The sequence below is a fragment of the Penicillium chrysogenum genome, assembly GCF_028827035.1.
Source record: "Penicillium chrysogenum strain IBT 35668 chromosome Unknown utg000005l_segment0_segment0, whole genome shotgun sequence".
NCBI lineage: Eukaryota > Fungi > Ascomycota > Eurotiomycetes > Eurotiales > Aspergillaceae > Penicillium > Penicillium chrysogenum.
In genome coordinates this window covers 8,600,834-8,628,603 of record NW_026622753.1, presented here as the reverse complement: position 1 = coordinate 8,628,603, position 27,770 = coordinate 8,600,834, and the positions used below count along the sequence as shown (strand labels likewise).

At 48.2% G+C, this 27,770-nt stretch overlaps 7 protein-coding genes across 7 annotated transcripts; 4 read left to right on the top strand and 3 right to left on the bottom strand.

The window, feature by feature from the left end:
- Positions 1-1,229: 1,229 nt before the first annotated feature.
- N7489_011634 (uncharacterized protein) lies at positions 1,230-2,743 on the top strand (the record flags this gene model as incomplete). Its single annotated transcript, XM_056717383.1, has 2 exons — positions 1,230-2,234; positions 2,291-2,743. The coding sequence occupies 2 exons, from the start codon at positions 1,230-1,232 to the stop codon at positions 2,741-2,743; spliced, it is 1,458 nt and encodes a 485-aa protein (XP_056565005.1).
- Positions 2,744-7,186: 4,443 nt separating this feature from the next.
- N7489_011633 (FG-GAP repeat domain-containing protein) lies at positions 7,187-7,879 on the bottom strand (the record flags this gene model as incomplete). The annotated part of the gene is made up of 3 exons (XM_056717382.1): positions 7,187-7,330; positions 7,369-7,759; positions 7,872-7,879. 3 exons carry the CDS (start codon positions 7,877-7,879, stop codon positions 7,187-7,189), a joined length of 543 nt encoding a protein of 180 aa, XP_056565004.1.
- A 1,697-nt stretch (positions 7,880-9,576) lies between these two features.
- On the top strand, positions 9,577-11,114 carry N7489_011632 (glycoside hydrolase family 18 protein; the record flags this gene model as incomplete). Its single annotated transcript, XM_056717381.1, has 6 exons — positions 9,577-9,720; positions 9,779-10,150; positions 10,198-10,257; positions 10,308-10,377; positions 10,428-10,963; positions 11,016-11,114. The coding sequence occupies 6 exons, from the start codon at positions 9,577-9,579 to the stop codon at positions 11,112-11,114; spliced, it is 1,281 nt and encodes a 426-aa protein (XP_056565003.1).
- Positions 11,115-12,106: 992 nt separating this feature from the next.
- On the bottom strand, positions 12,107-12,838 carry N7489_011631 (uncharacterized protein; the record flags this gene model as incomplete). The annotated part of the gene is made up of 1 exon (XM_056717380.1): positions 12,107-12,838. One exon carries the CDS (start codon positions 12,836-12,838, stop codon positions 12,107-12,109), a length of 732 nt encoding a protein of 243 aa, XP_056565002.1.
- Positions 12,839-18,362: 5,524 nt separating this feature from the next.
- N7489_011630 (uncharacterized protein) lies at positions 18,363-21,999 on the bottom strand (the record flags this gene model as incomplete). Its single annotated transcript, XM_056717379.1, has 6 exons — positions 18,363-19,890; positions 19,939-20,994; positions 21,064-21,167; positions 21,217-21,468; positions 21,528-21,765; positions 21,827-21,999. Coding segments are annotated over 6 exons (3,351 nt in total), but the record flags the coding sequence as incomplete, so codon positions are not given.
- A 1,399-nt stretch (positions 22,000-23,398) lies between these two features.
- clxA (calnexin) lies at positions 23,399-25,191 on the top strand (the record flags this gene model as incomplete). Its single annotated transcript, XM_056717378.1, has 3 exons — positions 23,399-23,515; positions 23,568-23,847; positions 23,912-25,191. 3 exons carry the CDS (start codon positions 23,399-23,401, stop codon positions 25,189-25,191), a joined length of 1,677 nt encoding a protein of 558 aa, XP_056565000.1.
- A 654-nt stretch (positions 25,192-25,845) lies between these two features.
- On the top strand, positions 25,846-27,731 carry N7489_011628 (CoA-acylating methylmalonate-semialdehyde dehydrogenase; the record flags this gene model as incomplete). Its single annotated transcript, XM_056717377.1, has 4 exons — positions 25,846-26,560; positions 26,614-27,112; positions 27,138-27,252; positions 27,315-27,731. 4 exons carry the CDS (start codon positions 25,846-25,848, stop codon positions 27,729-27,731), a joined length of 1,746 nt encoding a protein of 581 aa, XP_056564999.1.
- Positions 27,732-27,770: the final 39 nt, after the last annotated feature.

The window sequence follows — 27,770 nt, the reverse complement described above, 5'->3', positions numbered from 1 at the left end:
GATACAGTCTCCTCTTCGCTCCTTTTCCGCCTTTTTTGCCTCGAGCAGGAGTGCTGACTTGTAATCAGTCTCCAAACTAAACAGTTTCGGTTTGTAACCTTTTTAACTCGGTTTCAACTTTGATAGCTCCTATAGGAATTAATGTGATATTTCGAACTGGATATTATACATCTGACTTCCAGTATCTAAGTATGGATATTTCGTTGGAATCAGTGGTACCCGTAAACGCAGGTCATCCAATGGAAAAATGGCAAAAAGGTCTGAATTGTTTACTGCCCCTTCGTAAGACGCGCAGAGACTCAATCAAGCCTGTCTATCCCCGCCATTGCTCTTCGTCCTCCTAGTGGTATAGCTGTGTCGGAAGAATTATCATGCGAAGTCGCCACCTATTTACATGGATAAAGAGAGCAGATTTTGCACAACACTCGGTCCACCGAAGAAATAGCTGCATGTGCGAGGCAGACTAACCAGATCTGCCCACGACAAGTACTGTGAGACAGAATTCATATCTCAAAGGGAACAGTATACATTGTAAAGGATCAAGGACCTGGGAAAGGAGAGCGGATAAAGTCTGCAATACTGGTACGGGTCGGGCTGGTGCTGCTGCCGAATTATCACTCGCGATATGAACTGATCTGCATCAATATGATATACACCTGACCGCTAATTCAATGTTCAAGGACATAGAACCTGGCCAGGCGAGGTCAGCCGCATGTTACCTCTGGGAAAAACTCCACCTGGGCACACTGTATGACTGGGGCTATGTTCCTAGGAGTGACGGAAATACCACCGTAAATTACGCGTATAGCAACCATCCACTAGTGTTATCACATTACATTGCCTATAATTAGATCCCCTGAAAGGATCAAGAATTGGGGCACAGCAGATAATGATGTGATCCGGTTCCTTTGAGTGCTTTACAGGGGGTTTCTCCTCTTACCAACTCCTTGAACGAATGCCTACCTCACTTTCCTTCCCATTCGGTCGATTGCAGTTACACCCACCTTTTATTTGAATCTAATCATTGTTCTAGGACAGGCTTTAAAACGTTGGTACGGCTTCTTGTATGGCTCAACAACAGAATTGAGATAGTAGGGAGTCAGCTAATGTGTCCTCAGAACGAATAATTGCTGCGAGATTGTCTTCGAGATCTTCGAGAACGGCCACAGCCAGTGCTGTCCCCAGACTGATCTCTAGAAAATCTATCGAAATCCCAATCTTGGTGCCAAATGGGTTCACCCTCGCTGTCATCGGAATTTCGAAATGAGGTGGCGACTGGGATTTCTGAGCAAACAGAGCTCATCCTTACCATCAAAGAACAATACGAAAGGCTTGTACAATGTGAGAAGAAATGTCTTTGGTTTGAGCAGAACCGAGCATCATCCACAGTCGACTTATCTAGCGCCCGATGGCAAGACCTTATCACCCTACATTTGAATCTGCTTCAGGAGCATGGACGTTTTTTCCTTATGTGCCAGCATCCATCCGCTAGCGAGAGCATCAGATGCCTTCCTAAAAAATACGCCATGTCTGGTCGGATGTGGCGGTACGGAATTCATTCGTTGTTGGAGATTCTACGACAGGACCTCCCACAGACTTTGGAGCACATGCTCTTCTTCATCGAATCCGTCTCATCAACCCTGAAGCGGTTAATTCTGTCTAATTCAGCTCTTGGAGACTCATTGTTTGAACAGCTGGGTGACCTGGCATTATACCGTGTGGTTGTGGAAAAGTCGAATAGGGAGGATTGGGAAGTCATACCGCGGTATTGGTACCAAAAGGCCGCGGACCGAAATCCCGATAGCGGACAAGTCCAACATCAACTTGCGGCTTCGTCACGATCTGATCCCCTTCAGACCCTCTTTTACCTTACCAAGGCATTGGTCACTGTTCAGCCATTCCTCCACAGCCGGGTAACCATTGGTCGTTTCTTCGATCGCTGGGACACTTTCGCACTTCAACATACAACCATGGCCACTTCATTCATCGCTGCGCATTATGTGCTACTTACGGGTGACCCGTTTGGGCGGTTTATGACTTTGGCAAACGGCTTTTTGTCGCTCTTACCATCGTACATTCAAGGATATGATTACCAAGGACAACACACAGTGTACATCATGTCCTGCAATTTTGCCTCCATATTTCATTACGGCGAACCTGAATTCACGACTGTGGTATTCCCCCAAATCCAGGGTGGGCGTACTCAGCATGCGAATGAATTGGGCCAAGCGGATGTAAGCAATGGTGCTACCGACCAAAACCTGACTTACAACTAAACCACGCTCTTCAGGGAATTTACCTTACGTTTGAAACTCTCTTGGTCCTTCTTCAGTATAGTGGCAGCCACAACACAGTCCCAGGGATCCATTTCTGTCTGGCGTTTCTCTGGTGCGTCTCCGTTCATCGCTCTTTCATGGAAAATTTGGGGACAAAGGTTCCTTGGAGAGCAATCACTAGATTCCTCAATGGTCTGTTCACACCCGGTGCTGCCTTTCTGAAGATCGAAGACGAGCCATTCCCAACTGCGGATGATGGAGCAGCTCCGTGGCTACCAGAAGATTTCCTGATACGGGGTCAAGTGTGGAGTCAATTATATTACCCAAACCACTTTTTCAAAGATGGACTAGGCGATTCGATCGATGAGGTGGAAACAAGAAAACGCAGGTGCCTCTGGCTAGGTGTGCGGATTGCAACGGTCAGTTTTCAAAGCTTTAATTGTAGCGGGTTTGGGACTACGGACTAAGAGGTACTAACTCATTGTATAGTCCGGTCCTTGGATGTCTTACATTCCTGAGGAGGGATTCAATTGCACTTGCTAGTAAGCAGACAGATATGGCCATCGCACCGGACTTTTGAGCTAAGCTATCTGGTGCGAGCCATTGCGGGTGATCCCGCGTTGCCTTTCGTTCCATCGTTGAAAGACAGCTAGGGGGAACGATATGTATGTAGTCCATGCTTCTGAAACCAAGTGAACTTCTATCGAATGCCATTTGTTCTACTAAAAATAGAGGACAGCTTAGGTTACATGTACAACACGGCGATTCCTCAGACTGTCAGACTGTCTTTTACCTTCCTACCTCACTGCTCTTTACACTATACAGACAGGTAATTACTGAGATGCTCAATGGATAAGGCTTCTCAAGACCAGAAAGGTGGTGACTTCAAGACATACATTTAAGATGCAACTCCTGCACGCACGACCCTAAGGATATTTGCCTATTTCATTATCGCCACCAACTTCCTGTTATTCTGGCCGTCCATTTATCAAATATAACATGTATGAAAGGGCAATGACAACTCCATGCAAAACGAACTTTATTTTTCCTGTACTTCATTTAGGGTAATTGAAAAGTGAGCCTAGATCAGATGTGACAGCTTCAGATAGTCCGTGACGCAATTAATGTGGAACAAAGGTGCTTCGTCTTGAGCTTTGAACAAATGGGTTTACTCGAGAACATAGTTGTGGGAAGCATCGCTGGGCAGCCTCGTACATTCATTTATAAAGCTATGGCATGGCTCCGCGGCAATGAGTTAGGTATTTTGAGAGGGAGCTAGATATGTTCAGGGTTACAAGCCGTAAAGCGCACTTATTTGCCAGGGAAGAACAAACGTGAGTTGCGTGTCCAACGTGATTCAGAAAAGGGCTATGATAGCAGGAAAAGAAATAGAAGTGACTGGGGCTGGCTTGACCACGCGGGCTGAGAAAATTCATTCACCATGGGCTATGGGGGGAGTTTTGTTGAGCGAGAGCTCTGTCACGGATCGGGAATGGAACATAACATATGGGAAATAATAGAGGCAGAGAGAGATAGCGAGTTACCTTTTGCCAATCTACGACTGATACAACTCAAACCTGTGCATTAGCGACCCGACGACCTCTCACAGGGCTTCCAGGGCATCTTCTGTGTTGCCTTGGGATTGGAGTGCCCACTGGAGGTGCACTTTGGCTTCAAAGGTCTGACATCAAAAGAGGTCATCGGCGTTTTCCGCATCTCCATATTCTGGATGACATCTTTGGCCTTTTGCAATTGGCCGTGTTCGATGTAACTCTTTGCAAGACGACCCATGGCACCCACACTCAACGAGTCACTTTCATCACGCCTGGGTTTGTTCCAATAATTTTAGGCTAGAACACCGCGTTCTATTGACTAGGCCATATCTCTCAACACAACCTGGGAGCGCGCGCTCTTTGAGTCGGGCTCGTTGAACTCAGTTGCCCGCTGGGAAAGCGGAAGGTGTGCGGCGACTTAGTAAATCCAATCAGTCAGCATGTGCTACTATTTAAGAGAATAAAATGCTTAGCCTACCTATTGCCTTCAGCCGTTTGAGCAACATCCAAGCTGTAAAGCGTTGGTAAATCACTGCCTGGTCCGATGATGATAAGACGAAAGTTCCAACAAGCGAACCAGAATGAATTTGGAAATAAAATATTCATCACCAGGATGGTTGCTATTTAGGTACTGCTCCATTGGGTGTGTGGGGCACTGTTTACTCAAAGAGCAAATCAAGGCTTCGTGATTTGGCAATAGGCAGCAACCTATCAGTGACTAGTGGCTTGAGTTATCACTGTGGTTGGGGCTCGATATCCTACTTCATGAACACAAACGTGGACTCAAAATCCTCGCAGCACGAATCTATTCCTGGATCGCCAACTTCAAGAGTAAATGTAAATGCAGGCTCGTTTGCTCGGAGTAGGCAGCATCAAAGGTTGACCTCGAACCGTCGGACCATATATGCAAACGATGTCAAGAGCCAGATCAAATGCCGTCTGTCCACCTCTTACAGTACCGCTAGTGTATCATCAAAATTGCATTTAGTGAATCTGGGATAGGACGAGTATCTTGCATGGGTAGACGTGTTGCCTAGCCACATAACTTTGGGAAATGATTGGCAACAGCCGCAAATTAATATTGGGATCGTCTAGGAGCTCAGCACAATCTCGACCATAGTACTTGTCGTGTTACCAGCACTATCCCAAAAAAGGGAAAAGCTCGAGACTCACGAGATGCCTCTATATTTGTTTAGTCGCTTTAGTGCCAAACTGGCCGTCTCATCGTTTGATATTTTCTAAATCTGCTACCAGACGCAAAAATAGTTAGCCCAGAGTCCGCCAGTCGGCCTCATTTCTGATGTTTCTCAAACTCCTGTAGGCACAATACTAAGCTGGTCCTAAGAATTGGGAAGCGTTTCAACGTTGCGTTGGACTTTTCAGCTCAAGTGGACCAACCATAGTTCAAACAGACAGCATTCATCACTGCAGCCACGATGTCCGAATTAAGCAGGAGACTCCGAGTCGCTCCAGATGACCTCCGCTGCGCGTAGAAACGAAGCAATCACATTATTAGTCTGGCAAATGTGGCTTTTGATACGTGAGATCCAATCAGCTCACCCTTGGCGTGCGTACAGGGGGGGTAGGCCTCATATCAGACGGTGTGCTAGTGTCTCTTCCAGACCGTGAGTCATATCATCTGCTTATGTGATGTTTCTGGCCCACACTACGGTGTTCTTGAACCAAAGGCTTAAATTGGCAGGAACGGAACTTCTTGTCAGTTTCATTCCCGGGTCTATTCCGCTGATTACTTTGGCATTGTCATTTCCTCAAGGTTCGATTTCTTGTCTTACCATGAATTTAATTCGCAGGAAATTCTAACTCTCATTATTTAGTGACCCAATTCATTCCCAGTGTGATCAAGAAGGATGAACGACGATTTCTTCCTCATAAAAACCAAATTCGGCACCTGCCGTGTCGCAGAGAGCCTCCGACACTTCCACGTCCCATGGGAAGAATACCTGAAGAAGCGGAAAGAGGAGTGTGACCCCCTGGATGATATTCGCCAGGTATCTGGAATCAGCGTGAGAGGTTGGCTCTGCAGATGGCAGAGGGGCGAAATACTGGCTTCCCTGGGACAGCGTGCTAAGCATGACTCTTCGCCAAATATGTACGAGGCATGGGGGGGGAAAGGTCGATCCCGGAGAAACGATATTAGAAGCTTTGATTCGGGAAGTCTCCGAGGAGACCGGCCTGATACTTACTTGCATATATGATCAAGTAGGCGGCAACGACGTGTTTCATACACCAAGAAGCAAGAGATGGATTGAGCAAATTCATTTCCTGGTTGAGGCCGAGCGCGGCGGATCCTACCCCATTGTCTTGCATCAGGATGAGCATCAAAATTTTATGTGGGCGTCTGGCGGACTTGACGCATTGGAAAATCTTCCAATGACGGAAGCTACCAGAAACCACTTTGAACCAGCAGTTGAAAAGTTCAGGGAGAAGTTTCCCCCCAAATCGCAGAAGGCTTTGGCTTCTAGGGATACATTTGAATAGCTAGATATTCGAATCTCAAGGAATGGAGTGACTCCGGGCCGTGTATGTGGACTTGGTTCTTCGGACCTAGTGAGCCCTAAGGTGCTACAGCTCTGTTCAGCTGCAGTTTTAGGAAGATGCTACCTGAAGACGAATATTGTGAAGTCCCGCATACGAGGATGTCCACCACCATCGATCAAGAACAGAAATTGGATTTGAGCTCCTAGTCACCTTCATGCAGAATTTGGTAAAGGTCGCGGCAGCACACCTTGCCGCTATGCTTCCGAAAGCCTTTCATATTATCTGTCTCTGTCCTCTTTTCTATATTTGCTCACCAACTCAAGCTACTTGTCCGTTGAGATAGTGTATTGAATCTTATAATTTATGCCTCATTATATGAAGTACATTTTGGAACAGCATACAAGTAATATCTGTCTACCAAAAAAATCTTCGTAATTGATAAACATGAGTGATCATCCTCCACGAACGTGACCATTAAGCACTAGTCTTAGCATTTAGAGACTGGACATGTTGGTGGCCAAGCATTGATCTTCTTTCCAGCGTCCAGCAAAAGATTGCACGGAATTTAGACATTTGGTAGTGATCATAGTATATAAATTGATCCAAGATCCTGAGTGGCGAGGAAGTTTGCCGCTTGTTTTGGTGCCCAAAATGACTAGGGATAATCTTCGCCAGAACTGGCAGAAGTAGAAGAGTTCACAGAAGACTTCTATACTGTACTGTACAAATATCTGTTATGTCTCTTCCTATTCTTCCCTACTTTCACAATGAACGGATAATAGATGTTACTACTGAGCATTATTCCCAAATTGAAGTCCCACACGTTGCATATACTCGGTCCATAACCCCAGTGCGGTTTTAAGCGCCGCAAGGCTTCCCAAGCAAGACGCTCGCTGTACTGTCGGCATTATTCGTAGTCACGATGTCGAGATGGCCATCTCCGTCGAACTCGCCCACTGCAACACTAACTGGCTGGGACCCAACGGGGAATGTGGCCTGCGCCTAGAAACCCCCGTTCCCGTCCCGAGCAAGACGCTTACTGTTTTGCCGTACCAGTTCGAAGCCACAACATCGAGATAGCTATCTTCGTTAAAGTCGCCTACTGCAACACCAAGCAGCCTGGGCCCCACAGAGAATATAGACTGCAGCTGGAAGCTCCCCGATCCAGTCCCGAGCAAGACGCTCACCGTATCATCAGCTGTATTTGAAGCCACAATATCGAGATGGCCGTCTCCGTCGAAGCCACCCACTGCAACGCCGTGCGGAAATGACCCCACAGGGAATGTGGCCTGCGCCTGGAAGTTCCCTGATCCAGTTCCGAGCAGGACGCTCACCGTATCGTCGGCCCCATTCGCAACCACAATATCGAGATGGCCATCTCCGTCAAATTCGCCCGGATGAAATATCGCAACTCGTGCGCATCGAGGGTGGCTGTAGGGTTCAAACTCTCAAGGATTAGCAACTGGAAATATTTGCTGCACGCTTCCCTCAAGTTGTTAATGGTGGAGGAGACGTGTTATTTATAAGCTGGCCTTGGGCAGACTCTCGCATGAATATTGCTATCATCGGGGGATTCGCAAATTATGAGTTTTATTGTTGCCCGTATCCAGAAGCATGCCAAAGCACAGGCATCCGTCTTCTGGTGCGTGCAGCAATTTGACTGGTCACAATAACATTCCAGGTGTGGTTGAAGAGTCTATGCGCCTCCCATTTGTCGGAGAAAATGGTGGAACAAAGAGTCAAATTTCGGAGTAAGCATAGGAGCAACAAAGTGCTAATAAATATGACCATTAGGTGCGATCAACAAAGAAGGAAAATCAGCTTCCGCCCATTGTTGGGGATATCCGATGGCGTTTGAGGAGGACAGCGAAAAGCGGATGGGCCTGGGACTCATTATAGCTGTATTGACCGAGCAACAAGAGGGGGAAAAAGCAGTACCAAAGAATAGGAATTTACTGCACGTATTTTTTACAGCGCAACTCCTGGTCGAATATCATGCCTCGAAGTTTGGCGGTGCTGGACGGTTCGACCGTGTTCCTGTTCCTGATGACCAGACCTGGTCTTCTTCACGCTGTTTCCGGGTGAGGTAGATGTGTTCCGTTCTCTCTGCAGCGAAGGAAGACCATTATTTTGATGAATTAAGTGAAACCCCCTCGGGGGACCAGAAAAACCCAATCGGTTACTTCTTTTTATGCCGAACGTACTAAAGAGGATGAACGGGGGTTATCAAAGAAGCAGGGTATTGCGTGTGGTGACTTGCGGGAGTAGTTGTCTAGGAAAGGGAGTTACCGATGTCCCCTTTGAATCAGTCAAACTAACACAGTGGACTCGACCATACATGATCGTCTGCAAAAGTGCACCTTTGACCTGGAGGGAGATATAGAAAGGGTTCCCTACAGGCAGTATTCTGGCCCCCAGTTTGCTCTCTATCTATACAGTACCACGTCCACATTTCATCCAAACGCTGAAAGTATGCGCCTTAACTTATCTCTCATCCTTGGAATAGCCACATCAGCTTCTGCTGTGTGGTCAGTTACCTACTACACCGCAAGCGATTGTTCAGGGCCGGGAAAAGAGGTTGGAGGCTTCGAAGCTGGGTGCCAGACTCTAGAAACCGGCACGGAATCGGTAATGGTCTCTACCGACAGCGGCAACAATATTACCTTGAGCACGGATATCAACTGCAAGACTCCTTACGAGGATACCATTCCGAGCGAAGTAACCGAGCGCTGTGTTAATGCCGCTATCCGTTCCTTTCTATCTTTTTGATCGTAAGTGGCGTAGTACTTTCTTCTCCACATACAACATCTGCAAACTAACACTGCAAGGCCCATTACAGTAAAGCCACGAATCACGCTAAAGAGGGTGGAAAGCTCTCAGTCTGGAGGATAAGATGGGCTTCTAGAATCGGCCCTTCTCTTACTCTAGGTATATGACAGATATTAGTTACATGTATGGAGCCCATTGTTTTTTTTTTTTTTTTTTTAATTTAAGGTCGACGCAGCTATCTCCATCAAGAGGCCAAGTACAGTCGCGCTCGGAACCAGATTCATCATTTTGTTCGTTTCTTGTATTTACGCTCACGGTCATGTCTGAGATCTTATTGAGGGGTTGGTTGCCCTATTGTGGGTCACAATGATCAGTGGGATTGTTTTTCGACTACAAATTGTCTGCCTTTTACCTTTCTTCTCGATGGCCCCCTCCTCTCAAAGCTCGCTGGGCCGATACGACCTTGCCACTCTCTCACGATGCACTTTGTCCTTCCTTATATGTTGGGCCTGGCGTGGCTAGCCAACGCTACCTACATCCCCTACTTGACCAAGGCCAATACGACTAACATTGGTACTCGTGATGTTAAGGGATATCGTTCCGTGGCGTACTTTGTGAACTGGGTATGAGTTTGAACCACATTTACTCCACCACTAAATCAAACTAACTCATCACCGTCAGGGCATCTATGCTCGCAACTTCCAACCTCAAGATATCCCTGCCGAGAAACTAACCCATGTTCTCTACGCATTTGCCAATGCCCGAACCTCTGGTGAGGTGGTCCTGTCGGATACTTGGTCGGACACCGACAAGCACTACTCCACTGATTCATGGGCCGATACTGGGAATAATGTCTATGGTTGTGTCAAGGAGCTTTTCCTACTCAAGAAGAAGAATCGAAACCTTAAGGTTCTTTTGTCGATTGGAGGCTGGACGTATTCTTCCAACCTCAGAACGGCCTTTGAAACCGAGGGGGGACGCCAGAATTTTGCTGACAGTTCCGTCGTGCTGCTGAAGGACTTGGGCTTTGACGGTATCGATGTTGATTTTGAAGTGAGTTTGCTAATTCGTTGACAATGTTTGATGCTGATATCAGATAGTACCCTGCCAATTACAACGAAGCGGACCAATTTGTTGATACCCTACGCCGTCTTCGTGAGGTATTTCAAGCTTCTCTTATTGATGACTCTGCTAAGTCTATATTTTTCAGGCCTTGGATATGTACAGCTCTGCCAACGCAGATGGTTATCATTTCTTGCTCACCACTGCATCCCCTGCTGGTACGTGTCGTTTCTTTCAAACATTTTAGTTATGCCAACCCAAATTCTAGGCCCTACCAACTACCAGAGAGAGCATCTTGCCCAGATGAATCAGTACCTTGACTTTTGGAACTTGATGGCCTACGATTATACCGGAAGCTGGGACACCGTTGCCGGCCATGATGCCAACCTCCACGCATCCAACGGCAACATAGCCAGCACTCCATTCAACACAGACCAAGCGATCAACTATTACACCTCGCAAGGAGTGGCCTCTTACAAAATTGTCCTAGGTATGCCTCTGTACGGCCGAGCTTTCACCGACACCAACGGTCCTGGCCAGTCTTACAACGGTGTTGGTGGTGGTAGCTGGGTGAATGGTGTGTGGGACTACAAGGCTTTGCCTCAGCCCGACTGCGCGGTCACAAATTTGGACCAGGAAGCTGCTAGCTACTGCTACAATTCGGGCTCACGTTTGTTCATCAGCTATGATACCCCTGAGGTTGCGCGTAAGAAGGGTGAATACATCAAGTCCAAGGGTCTTGGTGGTGGTATGTGGTGGGAGCTCAGTGGTGACAAGCAAGGTGATGACAGTTTGGTCACTACGGTATGTTTCATTCATATTCCACATTTGATAATACTAACTTCGAGCTTTGCAGGTGGTGAATACCCTTGGAGGTACTGGGGCTCTGGACAAGAGCGAGAACCAGCTGAGCTACCCTGCCTCCAAGTACGACAACCTGAAGGCTAGCTTCTGATTTTTTATCTTCTTGTGGATATCTAGTCCATGAGACATACTTTCGCTACTGTATCCCATAGAGTGGGAATTTGTGACTTTACATTGTGCGGTTATCGATCACAGTATTATAACTAGTCCAAGACTTCTCCCGCTTTAATTCCAGGAAATGAATATGCTCGCGCGTCGCTTGTTTTCATGGAATACCAATAACTTCCTGTAAGTTGAACGGTGCAGAAGCTGTTCGATTCTTTACTGTAACAAGAACGCAAAGCACCACACTCAAATTAGATATCGCATCGGGAAAACTGGACGCTATATTCAACCTCTTTTCACTATTCAAACCGTAGGCCTCACTGGTATCTCAACTACCTCGGGCCGTAGCCAAATATTGATGGAGAAAACAAAGAACGTGATTTCGGTCGGGTCATTATTCTCCTTGAACAGCTATTGTCTTGAAAACCGAAGCTAAGTTCGGCTTTTGGCTGTTACATTACATGTACCGCCCATCTGTTGCGCGCATAACTTACTCTTTAGGCAAATCAAAGTTGCCAAACGTGCTTGGTAAAAGCCCCTGCAAAGATATACAGTCTCAGTTGTTGTCACTTTGTTCCACACAGCGGGGTCTCGCCTTCATGTTGGGCGGTATGAAGATACAGTACATGGTCCATCGTACTGCAGCGGAATGTGAGAATAAAGTTGGAACTGCATGGTCGTGGTTAAGGTCTTGCAACGGGCATTTGACGTTGACAGTATTGTTTACGGACCTCTCTGAACCGGGAATTCCTGAAGTCGGATGGTGTGAGAATATCGACAGGCCCATGGCGCTATCAGTTCATTGTCCCCATGGATTACGACCGTACCACGGCTGACGACTTCCGTGGGATCTTGGAAGTTGAATTGGCCCACCTTCTTGGGGAAACTACCGATCGCACGAAAAATGTGACAGTGATCTTGGATTGTTGCCATTCTGGCCGGATGTCCCGCCATCTCGGGAGTGCGGTACCCAAGTGTCTACCCAACATTCAACACTGCGATGTGGGCGCGTATTTGGTACGGCGGCGGTAGAACGGGGATCTTAAGGCAGAGCTCTTCGCGGATGGCAATCCTTATGCTGTGCGGATCGCGGCAGCCGCGACCGGTGAACTGGCATGGGAATACTGGAACCCGCGGGGAAAGTGTCATGGCGCCTTGACAGAAGCTCTGGTTCCGTTGATAGGGAACCCGCAGATCCGCCTGTCCGAGTCCTGGAGGAACCTGATCCTCAAGGCTGGGGATGCAGTGAATGCAAAATTTCCACAGCAGCATCCCCAGGTAGAAGGGCCCCAGAATCGTATACCGTTTTCCTTGTGCGAGGCCACGACGCCGGCAATCAATGTGCGAGTGCAGGGCAACGTGATAGTTCTGGCCGCCGGCCGAGTTGGAGGTGTCCGGCAGTATAATGTATACGATATCTTCCCCTCTGATTGCGCGACGACGGAGGCTGGGACAAGCGTCGCAGAAGCGGCTGCCATCAATGTCCATGCATTCGAGAGTCGACTTGAAGTTCGATTTAAGGGCGCTGAAGACCCCCGTCTCCTGCAAGGGGCCCAAGCGATCCTTCGCAGCGAGGCCCCGAATCACTGGCCCGTCGAGATTCCCGACACCTTTACACGGCTCCGGTGTAGCGCTGCCCAAAGCACAAATATCTGGGCTTCCTCGCCAGGAGAAGCGGCTGGAGAAGTGGCAGTGGACCCAATTGCCCATTTCCGCCAGGAGGGCGATCGGGTGGTCCTGCGCACCGCTCGAGGCGTCGAGATTGCATCACAGCCAGGATCGGAGGCCCGCTTATCCACTGAGGCAGTGACGGAGCTCATGCAGGTCGTCGAGCAACTCAGCCTGGGACACTCCTTTCTCTCTCTTCAAGGGCCTAAGCGGCCAGGGGAGGTGCTCGATTCGGATGTAGAGATCGAGCTCGGTTTAGTTGACAGCAAAGGGCGAGGCAGGGCGCTCGATCAAACGGACAGACTTTGCCTGGCGGAACACCAGCGGATTTATATCAGGCTGCATAATCGGGGCCGTGAAAGGATATTTGTGAATGTCTTCGATATTAACGTGGCGGGTACGATCTGCTTGCTATCACCTGGGTTTCCGAACGGGATTGAACTTGCTCCGGGAGAAATCTACACCCTCGGTGAAAATTCTTTCGAAGAGATCTACGACGGTCTTGCTCTCTCTTGGCCTGATGTTCCTGCAGATCGGTGGATTGAGGAAACAGTACTCTTTATTTTGACGGATGTCGGAGTCGATCTGAGACATAGGATACATCCACCGAGCAGCAAAGACTGCAGGGCAATTATGGACGGGAGTTGCGACCTCGAGCGACACGTTCACCGGGTCAGGAACGTATCCAGCGAGTATGGGAAGCAGACAGCTAGGTATGCCACCCGACAAATTGAATTTTCCTTGCGCCCGGCGGCTGCGAGTGCCGCTTGTAAAGTCCTTTCGGGTACCCGTGGACCCGGCGATCTTGCTGTCCGGGCTCGGGTTTAATGTCTCCACAAATGGGCTTGGGTTGACGTATGAAACGGCGGTAAGTCCCTGTTGTCCATCGCGGGCCGTCGAAACCGTTCTAATTGTTGATGTACTGATTTACCAGACATACTCGACTCCTGCCGTCCGGAAAACGCTCCCGCCCCGGAGTTCTACCAATGAGCCCTCGCCAGTGATATTCCCTCTTTGGACGCGGAAAGAAGGTTACGGGGTTATCAGCATCTTTACCGGTCCCGATCAAAATTTGTTCATTGAAAACGATCGGGCGCCGATCGGCGCAACGTTAATCTTTCGGAAAGAGCCAGACCTGAGGGTTGTGATGCCCGTTGCATAACCGGTAGAGCCTTGGGGCCATCACCATGACATCGGCTAAGTTGGTTTCTTCGGATGGAGCATAAAATATACACGGGGACCGCCCAAGTCCGGGGACTTTGCTAACAAAATACGGGAGTCTATACAAGAACGATGAAATCCAAGCGGTAAGTCCACACATCGCGTATGTATGCCATCATGGTCAGGCACTGCATGTCTTCTATTTGAAATTTGCCAAACGTGTATGGTAAAAGCCTCTAAAGATATCCAGTCTCAGTTGTTGTCACTTTGTTCCAGCGGGGTCTCGCTTTTATGTTGGGCGGTATGAAGATACATGGTCTATCCTCCTGCAGCGGAACGTGAGAATAAAGTTGGAACTACATCGTCGTGGTTAAGGTCTTGCAACGGGAATTTGGCGTTGACGGTATTGATTACGGACCTCTATAGTCCGCTAGAGAACAAATAAATCGCACAGAGTTATGTTTTGCCATCCTGGCCAAGGAAGATGTGTATGTGACAGTGAAGGCTTACTTCAGGACACATTGTTCTCATTTACTTGTTTCTGTGCGTTCAATTTAACATCGTGCTTAGTGCCATCTTCGGGCCCAATCACCGTTCATCTGTAGCTTAAAGCGGAGGTGAGTCGCCTTTATCCCCGACGATAATTTAAATCTCAAAGTGCATGGCAACTGGTTTCTCTTGCTTTTCCAGCATCCGCCAGACTTTCAACCAGTTATTTTGAGGGCAAGGTGCAAGGTAACCGAATATTCGAATTCTCGTCAGACTAGCATTCTGTACTAACCACTAGAGCTCGCAACGCTAGTGTCACGTGTCCGCCTAGGTGCTTGGTAGCAATAGAAAAAGATTTAGTAAAAAAAAGTTCAACAAAGATACGGTGAGCAAAGATAGGTCAGCAACGCAGCGATAGTGAAACAATGTACGTTTAACAACGAGCGGTTAGCAATATTCACAACAGACGGTAAATAGTGAAGGGTGAACAGTTAACTACAAATGATCAACAAACAGCCAGCAATAAACGGTAAACAGCAAACGGTTAAGAACAAACGGTCAAGAACAAACGGTCAAGAACAAACGGTCAAGTACAAACGGTCAAGAACAAACGGTCAAGAACAGACGGTCAAGAACAGACAGTCAAGAACAAACGTGTTGATTATTAAGTGATGCTTCAGTGTTCATGTTATTGAGGGGAGTTAATTGTGTGTTGTGTTGCATGTTGTCTAAGATACAAGTAGGCTGGTGAACAGGTATATATGTATGCACGTGATCCCAGCCTCATTATTATCTCAGAAACCGAGATATTTCAACAAAACGGTTAAGAACGGACGGTCAAGAACAAACGGTCAAGTACAAACGGTCAAGAACAAACGGTCAAGAACAAACGGTCAAGAACAAACGGTCAAGAACAAACGGTCAAGAACAAACGGTCAAGAACAAACGGTCAAGAACAAACGGTCAAGAACAAACGGTCAAGAACAAACGGTCAAGAACAAACGGTCAAGAACAAACGGTCAAGAACAAACGGTCAAGAACAAACGGTCAAGAACAAACGGTCAAGAACAAACGGTCAAGAACAAACGGTCAAGAACAAACGGTCAAGAACAAACGGTTAAAAGCAGAGTAAGGAGTGACGAGCGACAGACTGCCCAACCTCCAGACGGTTCATTTGCTTCGCCGCCTATCTGAAAATTGGTCCGCTAGCACTGAATATACTTCATGAACATCAAATATTGGACAAATAACATATGGATCAAACGCCGCTCACTGGTCTGCGGCAGGCACCCGCATTCTGGTCATGGAGGGGAGAACGTTCCCTGAATAGAAATTTCTAAAAGATCCACTTCCCTTGAACGTTTACTAATGTTCCACGTAAATAGACATGCTCCTGCAGAGGACTGGATGTCTTGGGTTCTTGGACCTTTCAGTAAATGTGTCTCCTGTTTGTCTTACCGCAATATTCCGGTCTCTCTCATAGCAGAGTCCTTCCTATTTACTTCCCTATCAGATTACATATGCCTGAAGTCAAGTCTGTCTTAAAAAGGATGGTTTCTCATAAACGCCGGACACCCACTCGGCCGAAGAAACCTACTTTGATGATCCCTGGGATGAGGTCAATAGTAAATGGGAGAAGGCCAAACAAGCCCCAGTCAAGCGACTCGCATTTGAACGAGAGTGTATTGAAGACGAGTTTTCCAAGCAGAAACGAGTGATGCTATTGGAAGAAAATTCTAGCAGAAGAAGCCACTGCCGCTCCTGGGACTGCGTTCCTACTACGTTAAGTGGAGAGCCTAACATTCGGTCTGCATTCCGTTTCAACTTGAAGGACGTTTCTGGTCGGTACAATGGTAAGTCCTCACAGCTTCGCAAAAACATGTTTATAAGTCTCACAAGCAGTAAGAACCGAACCAGTACTATCATGTGTCATGCATGGAACGAATATTTCCTGACCTGAGTGCCTTGATAGAGCGTGGGATCTTGCAGATGGAAGGAGGGATAAACCAGCTGACTGAGTTCAGCTGGAAAATATCACGCTTTCACAACGCTATTGAAGATTGGTTCCGCTATGATGGCCGGACTTACGACGTGAAGCTATACGATCGATTCCAAAGGGATCATACTGAGTGGGACGGAGAAGCCAGCACAATGGAGATCAACCACCAAGTCGGGGATCATGGTGGTAGTCCCCAGGATTGTGAGAAGTGTGGAAAAGCACCAGATGAACCGCTGAGAATGAACTATTTTCCCGAAGAACCTCGCAGCAGCTTACTGAGTGAAGTTCTCGCCTCTGTGATCGGCGTGCGACAGTTGGATGAAGTAGATGGAAATTCAAATGCTCGCCGTGGTAAGAAAACCATGTGCAGGTAAAACAGTGTTTCGTTGAGCATATCATTGATTCTGATCTTAGAACTATGGATTTGCATTGTATTTAAATTAGGGTACGATCGGTAGTTAGCTCGGCGGCATACGTTAATACATAATGTTATGCTAAAGACTTCTTTCTTGTTTCCATCCGCAAATTTTCTTCAGCCTCTTGAGAAAGTTGGTCAACATGTATGCGTCAAGTATCTACCTTACAGTACATTTACTGTCAACTTACCTATAAACGCGGAGTGACTATGTTCTCGGCCTGCTAGGATTGTCTCTATGCTATCGGCTGTGGTGAAATGACCCACCCAATAGACACGCATATTTTACTACTGCTAATGAATTCGGACTAGGTGGTATGACTTTCCCGTTAGGGAATCCAGGAAACTTGAGTTGAAAGGTGTGGTTAAGAAGTGGTTAAGAGAAGGGCGGCCAAGTACTGAGCAGCGGCAGGCCTGAATGACCGTTAAAGATTAATCGAAGAATGATGGGACATTATCATGGTTCCTACCAGCATTTTTTCAACGCATGCAAGACCACTCTTTCCCGAACGAGTGGGCAAAAACGGCCCGGTCTCACCTGCGCCCCGGACGATCGATATTCCAGAGAAAAGAAAATCATCTGGTAGGAGGATTGTCATTGCGGAAATCTCTGCATAAATGTCATAAGCCGGAATGGAAAATCTGCGGTGTGCAACTATTCTTCATCCCCAAACCTTCTTACTGTAGCAACAATGTGTGGTATTTTGAAGCGGCAAATCATGCTATCTTTCTTCTGTCGACCGATTAGCGGATATCGATCGTTGGCAGAAAAATACCCATCCTCTTGCGATACATGCAGCAAAATAGCCAAGCGCACAAATGTGAGCACGAACAATAATGTGTTATCTTGCGCTATAATAGTACTGGCACCTCAAAGTTAAGCCCTGCACAACAGATGTGCTACTACAATGGGAAACTGTTCGGCGGATATATTGCCCTGTTGATGGACCACATTCTTGCCGATTGCTGTAAGCCAGCAGCGGTCACTATTTCGTAGCTCTTAGCAACTAAAGTACTCCATGTTTCTATTCTTGGAATATTATCCATATTGAAGACGTATTATACAAGGTCAAACAGATCCTTTACAATACGTTACATATAAATTACTTGTGGCGGTGCAGACTTTGTAATGATAATGTAAAACATTCTGCATCGTGACAAGATTGTACTGTTGTTTCCTTCTCCAAACGCCAATCCATGTCTTGACATTGTAAACTGAATCTTAACCGGGTGTAGCTATTTCCAAAGAAAGTGTGTAGAAAAAGATTTTTGAATAGGAGATATATGCTTCCAAAAGCCTTCCGTTAAAAGTATCTCCTCAATGTGGATCGTGCTAGAATAGGTAAATCGATATCGATAATACTAGGGAAAAGGTGTCAAGAACGGGCTAAATCCGAACAAGAGTGCTCCTCACAGGGTGGGATTTGCGTAGCTAAAAGGGACGTAATGTACATTTTAATTAGACCACTATAATCTACTACAACCTAGAAAGCTCCATCGCTTTACTTGATACTTGATCTGGTACATCGACCAGAAAGCCTCATGTCAGTCCAAGCTTGACGCAGCTGGACCATATCGATATCTGGGAAATGAGGTCCAATTTGCCTCAGTGTCATGTTTTGACTCTTGAAATCACGCAGCTTTCGTTTCTCTTTTGCGTTGAGTCTCTTCTGTGGTTTGTCTTTGTTCAAATCATCTGAACAATGCCGAGGTAGCTGTTGTCTTGACTTGGCCCTAGTGAGAGGTCCGCGAGGGCTTTTAGCCTGATCCTCACCACGTGGCGTTGTTTTATCTTGCTTAGTAGGAGGATGGCCCACACGCTCAAATTTGGTAGAAGAATGTCCATTGCTGTCTGTTGTGGAGGTAACGGAATATTTTGGGAAGGCTTCCTTCTCGTTTGCTTCGCTGGTCACAAGGTTCCAGGGAGGGTATTGTGATTCTATTGGTTTGATTCCAATTTCATGTGCAGAGCAACTGAGCAAGTTCAGCTGAGTGGTAACCTGATCACAAGTCTGGCGCACATCCTCCGGGCGGAGATCAGGAGTATCGAGGGTTTGATGACCACTGATCTCAGAAGCAGGATTGGGTTGAACGGCAAGATTTTGGCCAGGAGGCTGTGGGCGTGTCGCATCCCTGAACGATTTGTTTTTGATGTCATGCTCATGCAGGAGGGTGGCTTGCATGGAAGCTTGATCACAAGGCTGAGTTCCCTGGTTCTCATCGATCGTATAAGGTTTGAGGATTCGAGGATCAATAAATTCCTCCAACCCGGGAGTTGTTGGATCAGAACTGCATGGTGAACTTGAACGGGAAAAGCAAGAAACAACTGGGCTGCTTCTGCTGCTTTTAGTTGGCTCGTCACTGAAACTTGAATAGAAGTATTGCTCCGGATGTTCCTCGACGAACGAATGCAATGTGGGAACGGGCATGAATATGTTTTCTGGCAGTTGATATTCATGTTCAAGACGCGGAGGTGGGTAGCGGTAAAAGCGGAGTTTCTTCGGAAGCTGGTCATCCCGCTCCATGGAAGAACCTTGCGCTTCTGCCTTGCAGGGACGCTTTCTCTTTCTCGGGAGCTTTGGATTTGACCAAATAGCTTTGTTCAGCTTGTGGATGTCATGCAAATGATGTCGAAGGCCACGCTCATCGGCAAAAGCTTGGCCACATCCACAAATTGGCTCCGCTCCAGGCCCCTGGTTTCCAGGCATATGCTTTTCTTCAATGTGTTGCTTCAGATTGCCACTTTTCGACCATTGATGTAATCGGTCTTCTGCTTCGAGGTCTATGTTCCACAAGCAAAAGGGGCAGTATCCAGGTCGGATCACTGTATTTCGGTATACAATCACTTCACAATGCTGTGTTCTCCATGACTGAATATGAGAAGAGCAATGAGCTCGCCATTGGCTTGATTTAAACCATTCCAAGCACTCGTAACAGAATTTCAGCTCTTGTTCTGAGATTTTAAGATCTAGAGCCATCTCACGTCGAAAACAGTTGTGAATGTGAGCACTTCTGTCAGACTTTTTCATACTAGGAAAATCAGCATGTATTTCAGCATTATGTTTTGGGGCCACTCACCATCTGATTTCTTCGAGACAATCTCTAGCGGGGCAGCGATCTTGGATGGGGCTTTCCCGTGGAAGATAAGCCACGTCGACATCGCGTTCACAATAAGTTTTTAGGTCGTCCACGAAAAGAAGCATTTCATCAAACGAGAGCTCCCTGTCAGAAGACATGAGAGCTGAAATGTGGGCAAGTTCAGGCATAAGTAAGGATTGAGCCCGCGTAGAAACGTCGTTGTCACTTATTACCAGCTCCGCCTTGCCCCTATTGAGGATTCTTTGGTCTCGTTTCTCTCGTACCCAGCGGTTCTGGTATTCCTTTAGTCCTGCAAGGCGGAGACGAATCAAGGTTTTTCTGTAGTTCAGCTTCTCGGCAACTGCAATACTTTTGTCGCTGTGTGATGCTTCAAGCTGCTTGATTCGACGTCTGATATCGACCACTTCTGGCGTCTGCAGGATACTCGCCTCAATTTCAGCCGGCAGTTCCCCTGGAAGCCCACGTTCATAAAACCTCTCAAAGCCTTGGAAGTACTCGATATGACTCGACTGCTCTTCTTCTCCGAGAACGGCCGAGACTGTATCAATCGAAGAGCAGTGTAGCAGATATTCTTTGGGATATGTCCCCGCGTCTTTATGTCCATATATTTGAGACACCAAGGCAGAACCATGTTTTCCTGTACTGAAGTCAGCAAATTTGTTTCGTTTAGCGGTTTGTGCGCTTTGATTGTCCTCACCTTCAACCATGCTTCCGAGATACTTTCGAATTATATGAATGGTAAGACTCTTGTTGTATCCAGCGGTCGTAACTATTCCTCTCAGTAATTCACAAAACCGTTCTTTGTGGAGTGGAACATCTTGCGGGCCATCAGCTGTGACATTTCTGAGAACAGGCTTTTCCAGAAATTCCTCCTTCCAGCGTAATTCGATGGGTTCTCCGCTTGAAAGGTCGAACCTGGCAAAGTCTTCAACCGTCTCAATGCCATACAGGGCACCGTGCTGGAGGGCAATAGCTAAGAGAATATAACCAGAGGCGAATTGTGGTCTCTTGGTGTCACGAATACCGATTCCGAACCTAAAAACACGTCAACGAGTAAGCCCTCAATTCAAGCCAACCTTCTCAAGGTTTTTTTAGACTGCTTACACTGTATAGTCTGGGTTTCGGTTCCCTTTGAGCCACACTTGGTTAATTTTCCATTCAACCTTCCAAGGCGCCGTAGAAGATGGAAACAAGACTAGATCGATGTGCTTGTTTGAAAAATTAGCCACGCACAACCCCCGAATGGTAGTTTCCTACCTTATATCTTAGGCCTCTCTCGTATCTGTCCTCATGGGCCGGTATGAATGCCCCAATCCTTGCTCCGGTGAAGAGGTACAATTGAAGCGCTAATGTCATGATAGCCTTGAGCAACCCGGGCATAAAAATGCGATGATCCGCTTGCCACATAGAGGATATCATTCGGAGAAAGTCCTTTTTCGTAAAGCTGTGGTCTGGATCCTCTACGTTCTCAATCGTTTTTTCATTTTCTGTCAATGTTCTCTTTATCCACTGTGTCACAATTAGCTCGGCTTCCATAACACAACAATAAAATCCAAACAATGGCTTACACTGGATATCTCTTTCCTGTCTTCCAACACAATCTTGATTTGCATTTTTTCTTCAAATCCTCCAAACAGTCTTTCTGCGCAATTGAGAACCGATGTCATCACTGGTCGTCCATTTTTACTTTTTGTCCCACGCGCGAAGTGACTGTACCATCGAAGAAACTCTTTGATGAGTGTATGGTCTGGGGTCGCACAGCCTGGCCCCGGTTTGTAGCCCTCGATCCCATGCTGTCCAACGAACCTGCACCAGTCAGTAACTCATTGTCCCGGTATTTTTCGAGTACAACTGCATATCAACTCACTTCATCCAAAGATTAACAGCGCCGCAGTACATCCTCTTGGTCTTGGGCACCCTTTTATCTTTCTCTCGGATAGCGTCCTCATCTGCATGGGCGCCAAAAACATAGCCGCTCTTTTGCAGTCGATTGTTGGGCTTTTCTTTGGCGATCTCATCTTGTTGAGCAAAGAACTGTTTTCTACCCATGGCCAGTTTAATTTCCCACGCAATGCAAGAAAAAGTCTGAGAATCCGAAAGGACGAGGTAGAAAACTGAGAAAGCTATTTTGGAGGATTGAAGCAAGAAAATAGTCCCAATTTATAATTCAGTAATTCGATATGACCCAAGTCTCTTCTCCGGCATCTCGCCGTGACAGGTGGACTCTGTGCCTTCCAGTTTTGCGTCATCATGGCTGAGTGCGCTATTTTTGAGAGCGTAATGAGACTGGAAGACCGTGCGACCCCAGAAACAGGAGGAGCATGGAAATTGAGGGCCATCAAAAAGTAGTCGCAGAGTAAATAGTATTGTGGGGCAAAGTGCTTGCTACTTTGGGTATGGTCTGAGTGTAGACTGGGTGCTCAATAGATGACTCTGAGCGGTCTCTGAGTAATCAGTGAGCGATCAGTGAGCATCCAATCAGACTCACTGAGCGCTCACTGAGCGCTCATTGGACCTCACTGGCTAATCACGTGACTAGTCTGAGCAGCTCAGTGAGCCTGAGCCCGGACTGAAATCTACTCAGTGAGCCTGACTCTGAGTGCCCTCATAAAAGCGGCGGCAGCTAAGATAGGAAAGCCCCACCCGGCAGAGGAAATCAAGTACGTATAGCTACCTAGGTACTGGTGCACCTGGGTAATCAAGTTGGAAGGTGGTGTCATGGTGTCTTTAAATCTCCTAACTCTGGATTTGTGGTGTCTCAGTAGTTACAGCGACAAGCGAATTCTTGATTCTAATAGGTGCTAATTCATGGATACAGCTATCACGATCCTAGTCTGTGTTTTGTTGCAGGTACCTAGGTAGGGATTTCTGCTGTGCTTATATAATATATATGTATTCTACCTACCTAGGTAGTGAGCAGATCAGCTCAACTAGACACATGCTCAATTTCACTTAGCAAAAAGCGACAAGAAGTACTAAAATCGAAAGGGAAAGGGAAAGCCAAGAAGTGACAGATGTATGGAGTAGTACAGAGTAACTACATATAGTAGGTACGGTGTAGGTACTCGCGCTACCTAGCGCTACCGCGTTAATCCACGGGTCTCGCGTTAGGACCACTGCCGCGCGGAGCGCTGCCTTAACATGCTTATATTGGAATATCCGACTCGTTAATATAATATTTTATTCTAGCTCTTTTTATCCCATCCACTTAGAGTGTTGCCGGCGTTCGCGTAGCGTTAAGGCGATTAGTAGTTGTGCATATGTATGTAGAACAGAATCGAAGCCCGTGTGTACACGCCCTAGTCCCGATTGGGGAGCTTACTGAAGAGGCCACCTGGACCTTCCCCCCAGTGTTGCCCTTTCTATAAAACCACCTCCTCTTTTCTTCATTTTGGTGCTGTGCGCTCCACTTTCATTCCTTCGATTTGTTGTTTACAATATGCGCTTTAACACTGCGTTGACATCGGCTCTGGTTTCCTCCGCCAGCCTCATGGGCTACGCCCATGCGGAGGAGGAAACTGCCGATACCACCGTCATTGACAGGCCTACCTTTACTGTATGCATCCAAAACCACACCGTCTCCATTGCCTCCTGCTAACTCCTGGAAGCCTACCAGCCTCAAAGCTCCATTCCTGGAGCAATTCACAGACGATTGGGAGTCTCGTTGGAAGCCTTCCCACGCGAAGAAGGATGACAAGTCCGACGATGAGTGGGCTTACGTCGGTGAATGGGCAGTCGAGGAGCCCTCTGTCTTCAAGGGTATTGATGGCGACAAGGGTCTGGTCGTGAAGAACGCTGCTGCCCACCACGCCATCTCCGCCAAGTTCCCCAAGAAGATTGACAACAAGGGCAAGACATTGGTGGTTCAGTACGAGGTCAAGCCGCAGAGTGAGTCGTGACTTTCTACAATTGCTCGCGTTTTTATTTACTGACTGAAATTGCGTTGTGTTAGACTCCCTGGTTTGCGGCGGTGCCTACATTAAGCTTCTCCAGGAGAACAAGAAGCTCCACCAGGACGAGTTCTCCAACGGCACTCCCTATGTCGTCATGTTCGGCCCTGACAAGTGCGGTGCCACTAACAAGGTTCACTTCATCTTCCGCCACAAGAACCCCAAGACCGGCGAGTACGAAGAGAAGCACCTTAAGACTCCTCCTGTGGCCCGCACCAACAAGGTCACCTCCCTCTACACCCTGATCGTCAACCCCGATCAGACCTTTGAGATCCTGATCAATGGTGACTCTGCCAAGAAGGGCAGCCTCCTCGAGGACTTCAACCCTCCCGTCAACCCTGAGAAGGAGATTGATGATCCCAAGGACTCTAAGCCTGCCGATTGGGTCGATGAGGTTAAGATCCCTGACCCCGAAGCCACTAAGCCCGCCGACTGGGATGAAGAAGCTCCCTTCGAGATCCTCGATGAGGACGCCACTCAGCCCGCTGACTGGCTGGAGGATGAGCCCGAGAGCATTCCCGACCCCGAGGCCGAGAAGCCCGAGGATTGGGATGACGAGGAGGATGGAGACTGGCTCGCTCCCACTATCCCCAACCCTAAGTGTGCCGATGTCTCTGGCTGTGGTACCTGGACCCGCCCTATGATCAAGAACCCCGAGTACAAGGGCAAGTGGGAGGCCCCTCTCATCGATAACCCTGCCTACAAGGGTGTCTGGGCCCCCCGTAAGATCAAGAACCCCGCCTACTTCGAGGACAAGACCCCATCCAACCTTGAGCCCATGGGCGCTATTGGCTTCGAGATCTGGACCATGCAGAATGACATTCTGTTTGACAACGTCTACGTTGGTCACTCCGTTGAGGATGCTGAGAAGCTCCGCAAGGAGACCTTCGATGTCAAATTCCCCATCGAGGAGGCTGAAGAGGAGGCTAGCAAGCCCAAGCCCGAGGTCAACGAAGAGGGTACCACTGTCACCTTCCAGGAGGACCCAGTGACCTTCGTCCGCCAGAAGGTCAACCACTTCGTTGAGCTGGCCAAGGAGGACCCCGTCAACGCTGCCAAGACCCTCCCTGAGGTGGCCGGTGGCCTGGGTGCCCTCCTCTTGACCATGATCCTCGTCGTTGTGGGTGCCATTGGCGCCAGCAGCCCTGCCGCCCCGGCCGAGAAGAAGGGTAAGCAGCCCGCCGGTGCTCCCAATGAGAAGAAGGAACAGGCTGTTAGCTCCTCCGCTGAGACCAGCAAGGGCGGTGCCACCAAGCGCACCACCCGTTCCTCGGCCGAGTAAATGCGATAACTGGCAAACCAATTATACGCAGAAAAGAATTTTACCCATAAACCCAGCCAGCGAAGAGATTTGCATTTAGTTACCGCAGTGATCCCCTTTTTGTTATGTTTTGGCCGATGTAGTAGTCCAAAAGGTGAAGAACATTGAATGGAGGCCCGATTTGTATACTCCTGTTTATCGCTATTATTATCTCTACTCGGTATTCACTTTCTTTTTCGGAGACAATTCCCTTTATGCTTTTCAGTAGTGCCGCAGCTATGGCTTTTTAGCCCAATATGGAAGAAAGCAAAGATTATGGCTTGAAAGGGAAATGCCTTCCTAATTGACGTCGTTCCTTGCCTACAACATCTAATACGCGATCCCCCGATTAAGCGCCAGTTAGTGTCGGCGATTCGAGAATCACTTTCCAGCTTGTCATTGGCTGAAAATGCCGAGAAGTTACCTTATCTGGGGGTTCATTTGTACAATGTGGGGAACCTTGGAACCGTGGCAGGCCGGTGACTAAGGCGGTTGACCTCGGGCCTGGGGTAACCATTAGTATATGATTCCCCGAGGTCCTTTCACCCTCAAACCATCTTTGCATTTCTCTTCCTACTTAATCTGTGATTTGTCCTGTCTCCGCATCTCATTCCTTTTTTCTCTCTTCAATTCATCATGGCTGCTTGTCGGTCAGTTGCCCGTTCCATCCCCTCTCTCCGCGCAGTTCCCCGCACGGTGTCGGTAACTGCCAGAGCTGCCTCTTCAACCCGATCTCTCGCCACAACTTCCCTTGGTAGCTTGGCCTCTCGCAGAGCAATTCTGCCCTCTTCATCACTGTCTGCCACTCGCCGCTTGCACGCAACAGCTCAGCGGCTCGTCCACGCAACAACCTCAGCCGTCTCTACCGCCACTGAATACCCAACAAGCCATCAGAAGATTGCCAACCCAATTGACACCGCTAACTTCATTGACAATGAGTTTGTGGCATCCAAGGCATCCACCTGGATGGACCTCCATGATCCTGCCACCAACAACCTGGTCACCCGTGTGCCCCAGAGCACAGATGCGGAGCTAAAGGCCGCTGTGGAGTCGGCCGAGAAGGCTTTCCCCGCTTGGAGAGCTACTAGCATCATGGCCAGACAGCAGATTATCTTCAAGTTCACTAACCTCATTCGTGCCCACTGGGACCGATTGGCCGCCTCCATTACTCTTGAGCAGGGTAAGACTTTCGCCGATGCCAAGGGTGATGTTCTTCGTGGCCTTCAGGTTGCCGAGACTGCCTGTGGTATCACCACCCAAATGACCGGCGAGGTCTTGGAGGTGGCCAAGGATATGGAGACAAGAAGCTACCGTGAGCCGCTCGGTGTCGTGGCCGCTATCTGCCCCTTCAGTGAGTTGCCTATGTCAACACTCTCAATTCCTCAGATGCTAATTGTCACCAAGACTTCCCCGCCATGATTCCCCTTTGGTGTATTCCTGTCGCTACCGTGACTGGTAACTGCCTGGTCATGAAGCCATCCGAACGTGACCCTGGTGCTGCGATGATCCTGGCAGAGCTTGCCAAGGAGGCTGGTTTCCCACCGGGTGTGATTAACATCATCCACGGTACCGCTCCTACTGTGGACTTCATTCTTGATGAGCCTGCCATCAAGGCTATCAGCTTTGTTGGCAGCAACCGTGCTGGCGAATACATCTACTCCCGTGGCTCTGCTAATGGCAAGCGCGTGCAAGCCAACCTGGGTGCTAAGAACCACGCCGCCGTCCTGCCTGACGCCAATAAGAACCAGTGTCTTAACGCTATTGTCGGTGCTGCATTCGGTGCTGCTGGTCAGCGCTGTATGGCATTGAGCACGACTGTTATGGTTGGCGAGACTAAGGAGTGGCTGCCCGAGATCGCCGAGCGGGCTAAGGCCCTGAACGTGAACGGTGGCTTTGAGGAGGGGTGCCGACCTCGGCCCTGTGATCAGCCCTGAGAGCAAGAAGCGTATTGAGGACTTGATTACTAGCGCCGAGGAAGAGGGTGCGACCATTCTTCTGGATGGCCGTGGGTTCAAGCCCGAGGGCTACCCCAACGGTAACTTTGTAAGTCTAACTATAGGAAACCCTCTACATCTGTGTAACTCAAACTAATTATGTCTCTATAGGTTGGCCCTACTATTATCACCAATGTCACCCCCGATATGAAGTGCTACAAGGAGGAGATCTTCGGTCCCGTTCTTGTCTGCCTCAATGTCGAGACCCTTGACGACGCCATTGACGTGATTAACGCCAACGAATACGGCAACGGTGCTGCCATCTTCACCCGCTCCGGGTCGACCGCCTCCAAGTTCCAGAAGGAATGCGAGGCTGGCCAGCTCGGTATCAACGTGCCAATTCCTGTCCCTCTTCCCATGTTCTCTTTCACCGGTAACAAGAAGAGTATTGCTGGTGGCGGTGCCAACACTTTCTACGGCAAGCCTGGCTTGCAGTTCTATACCCAGCAGAAGACTGTCACCAGTCTTTGGAAGAGCGAGGATGCAGTCAGCACCAAGGCCCACGTGGTGATGCCCACTCACTCGTAAATATCTTGGTGTCTGCCTCCCTTGCTTTTTTTATATTTC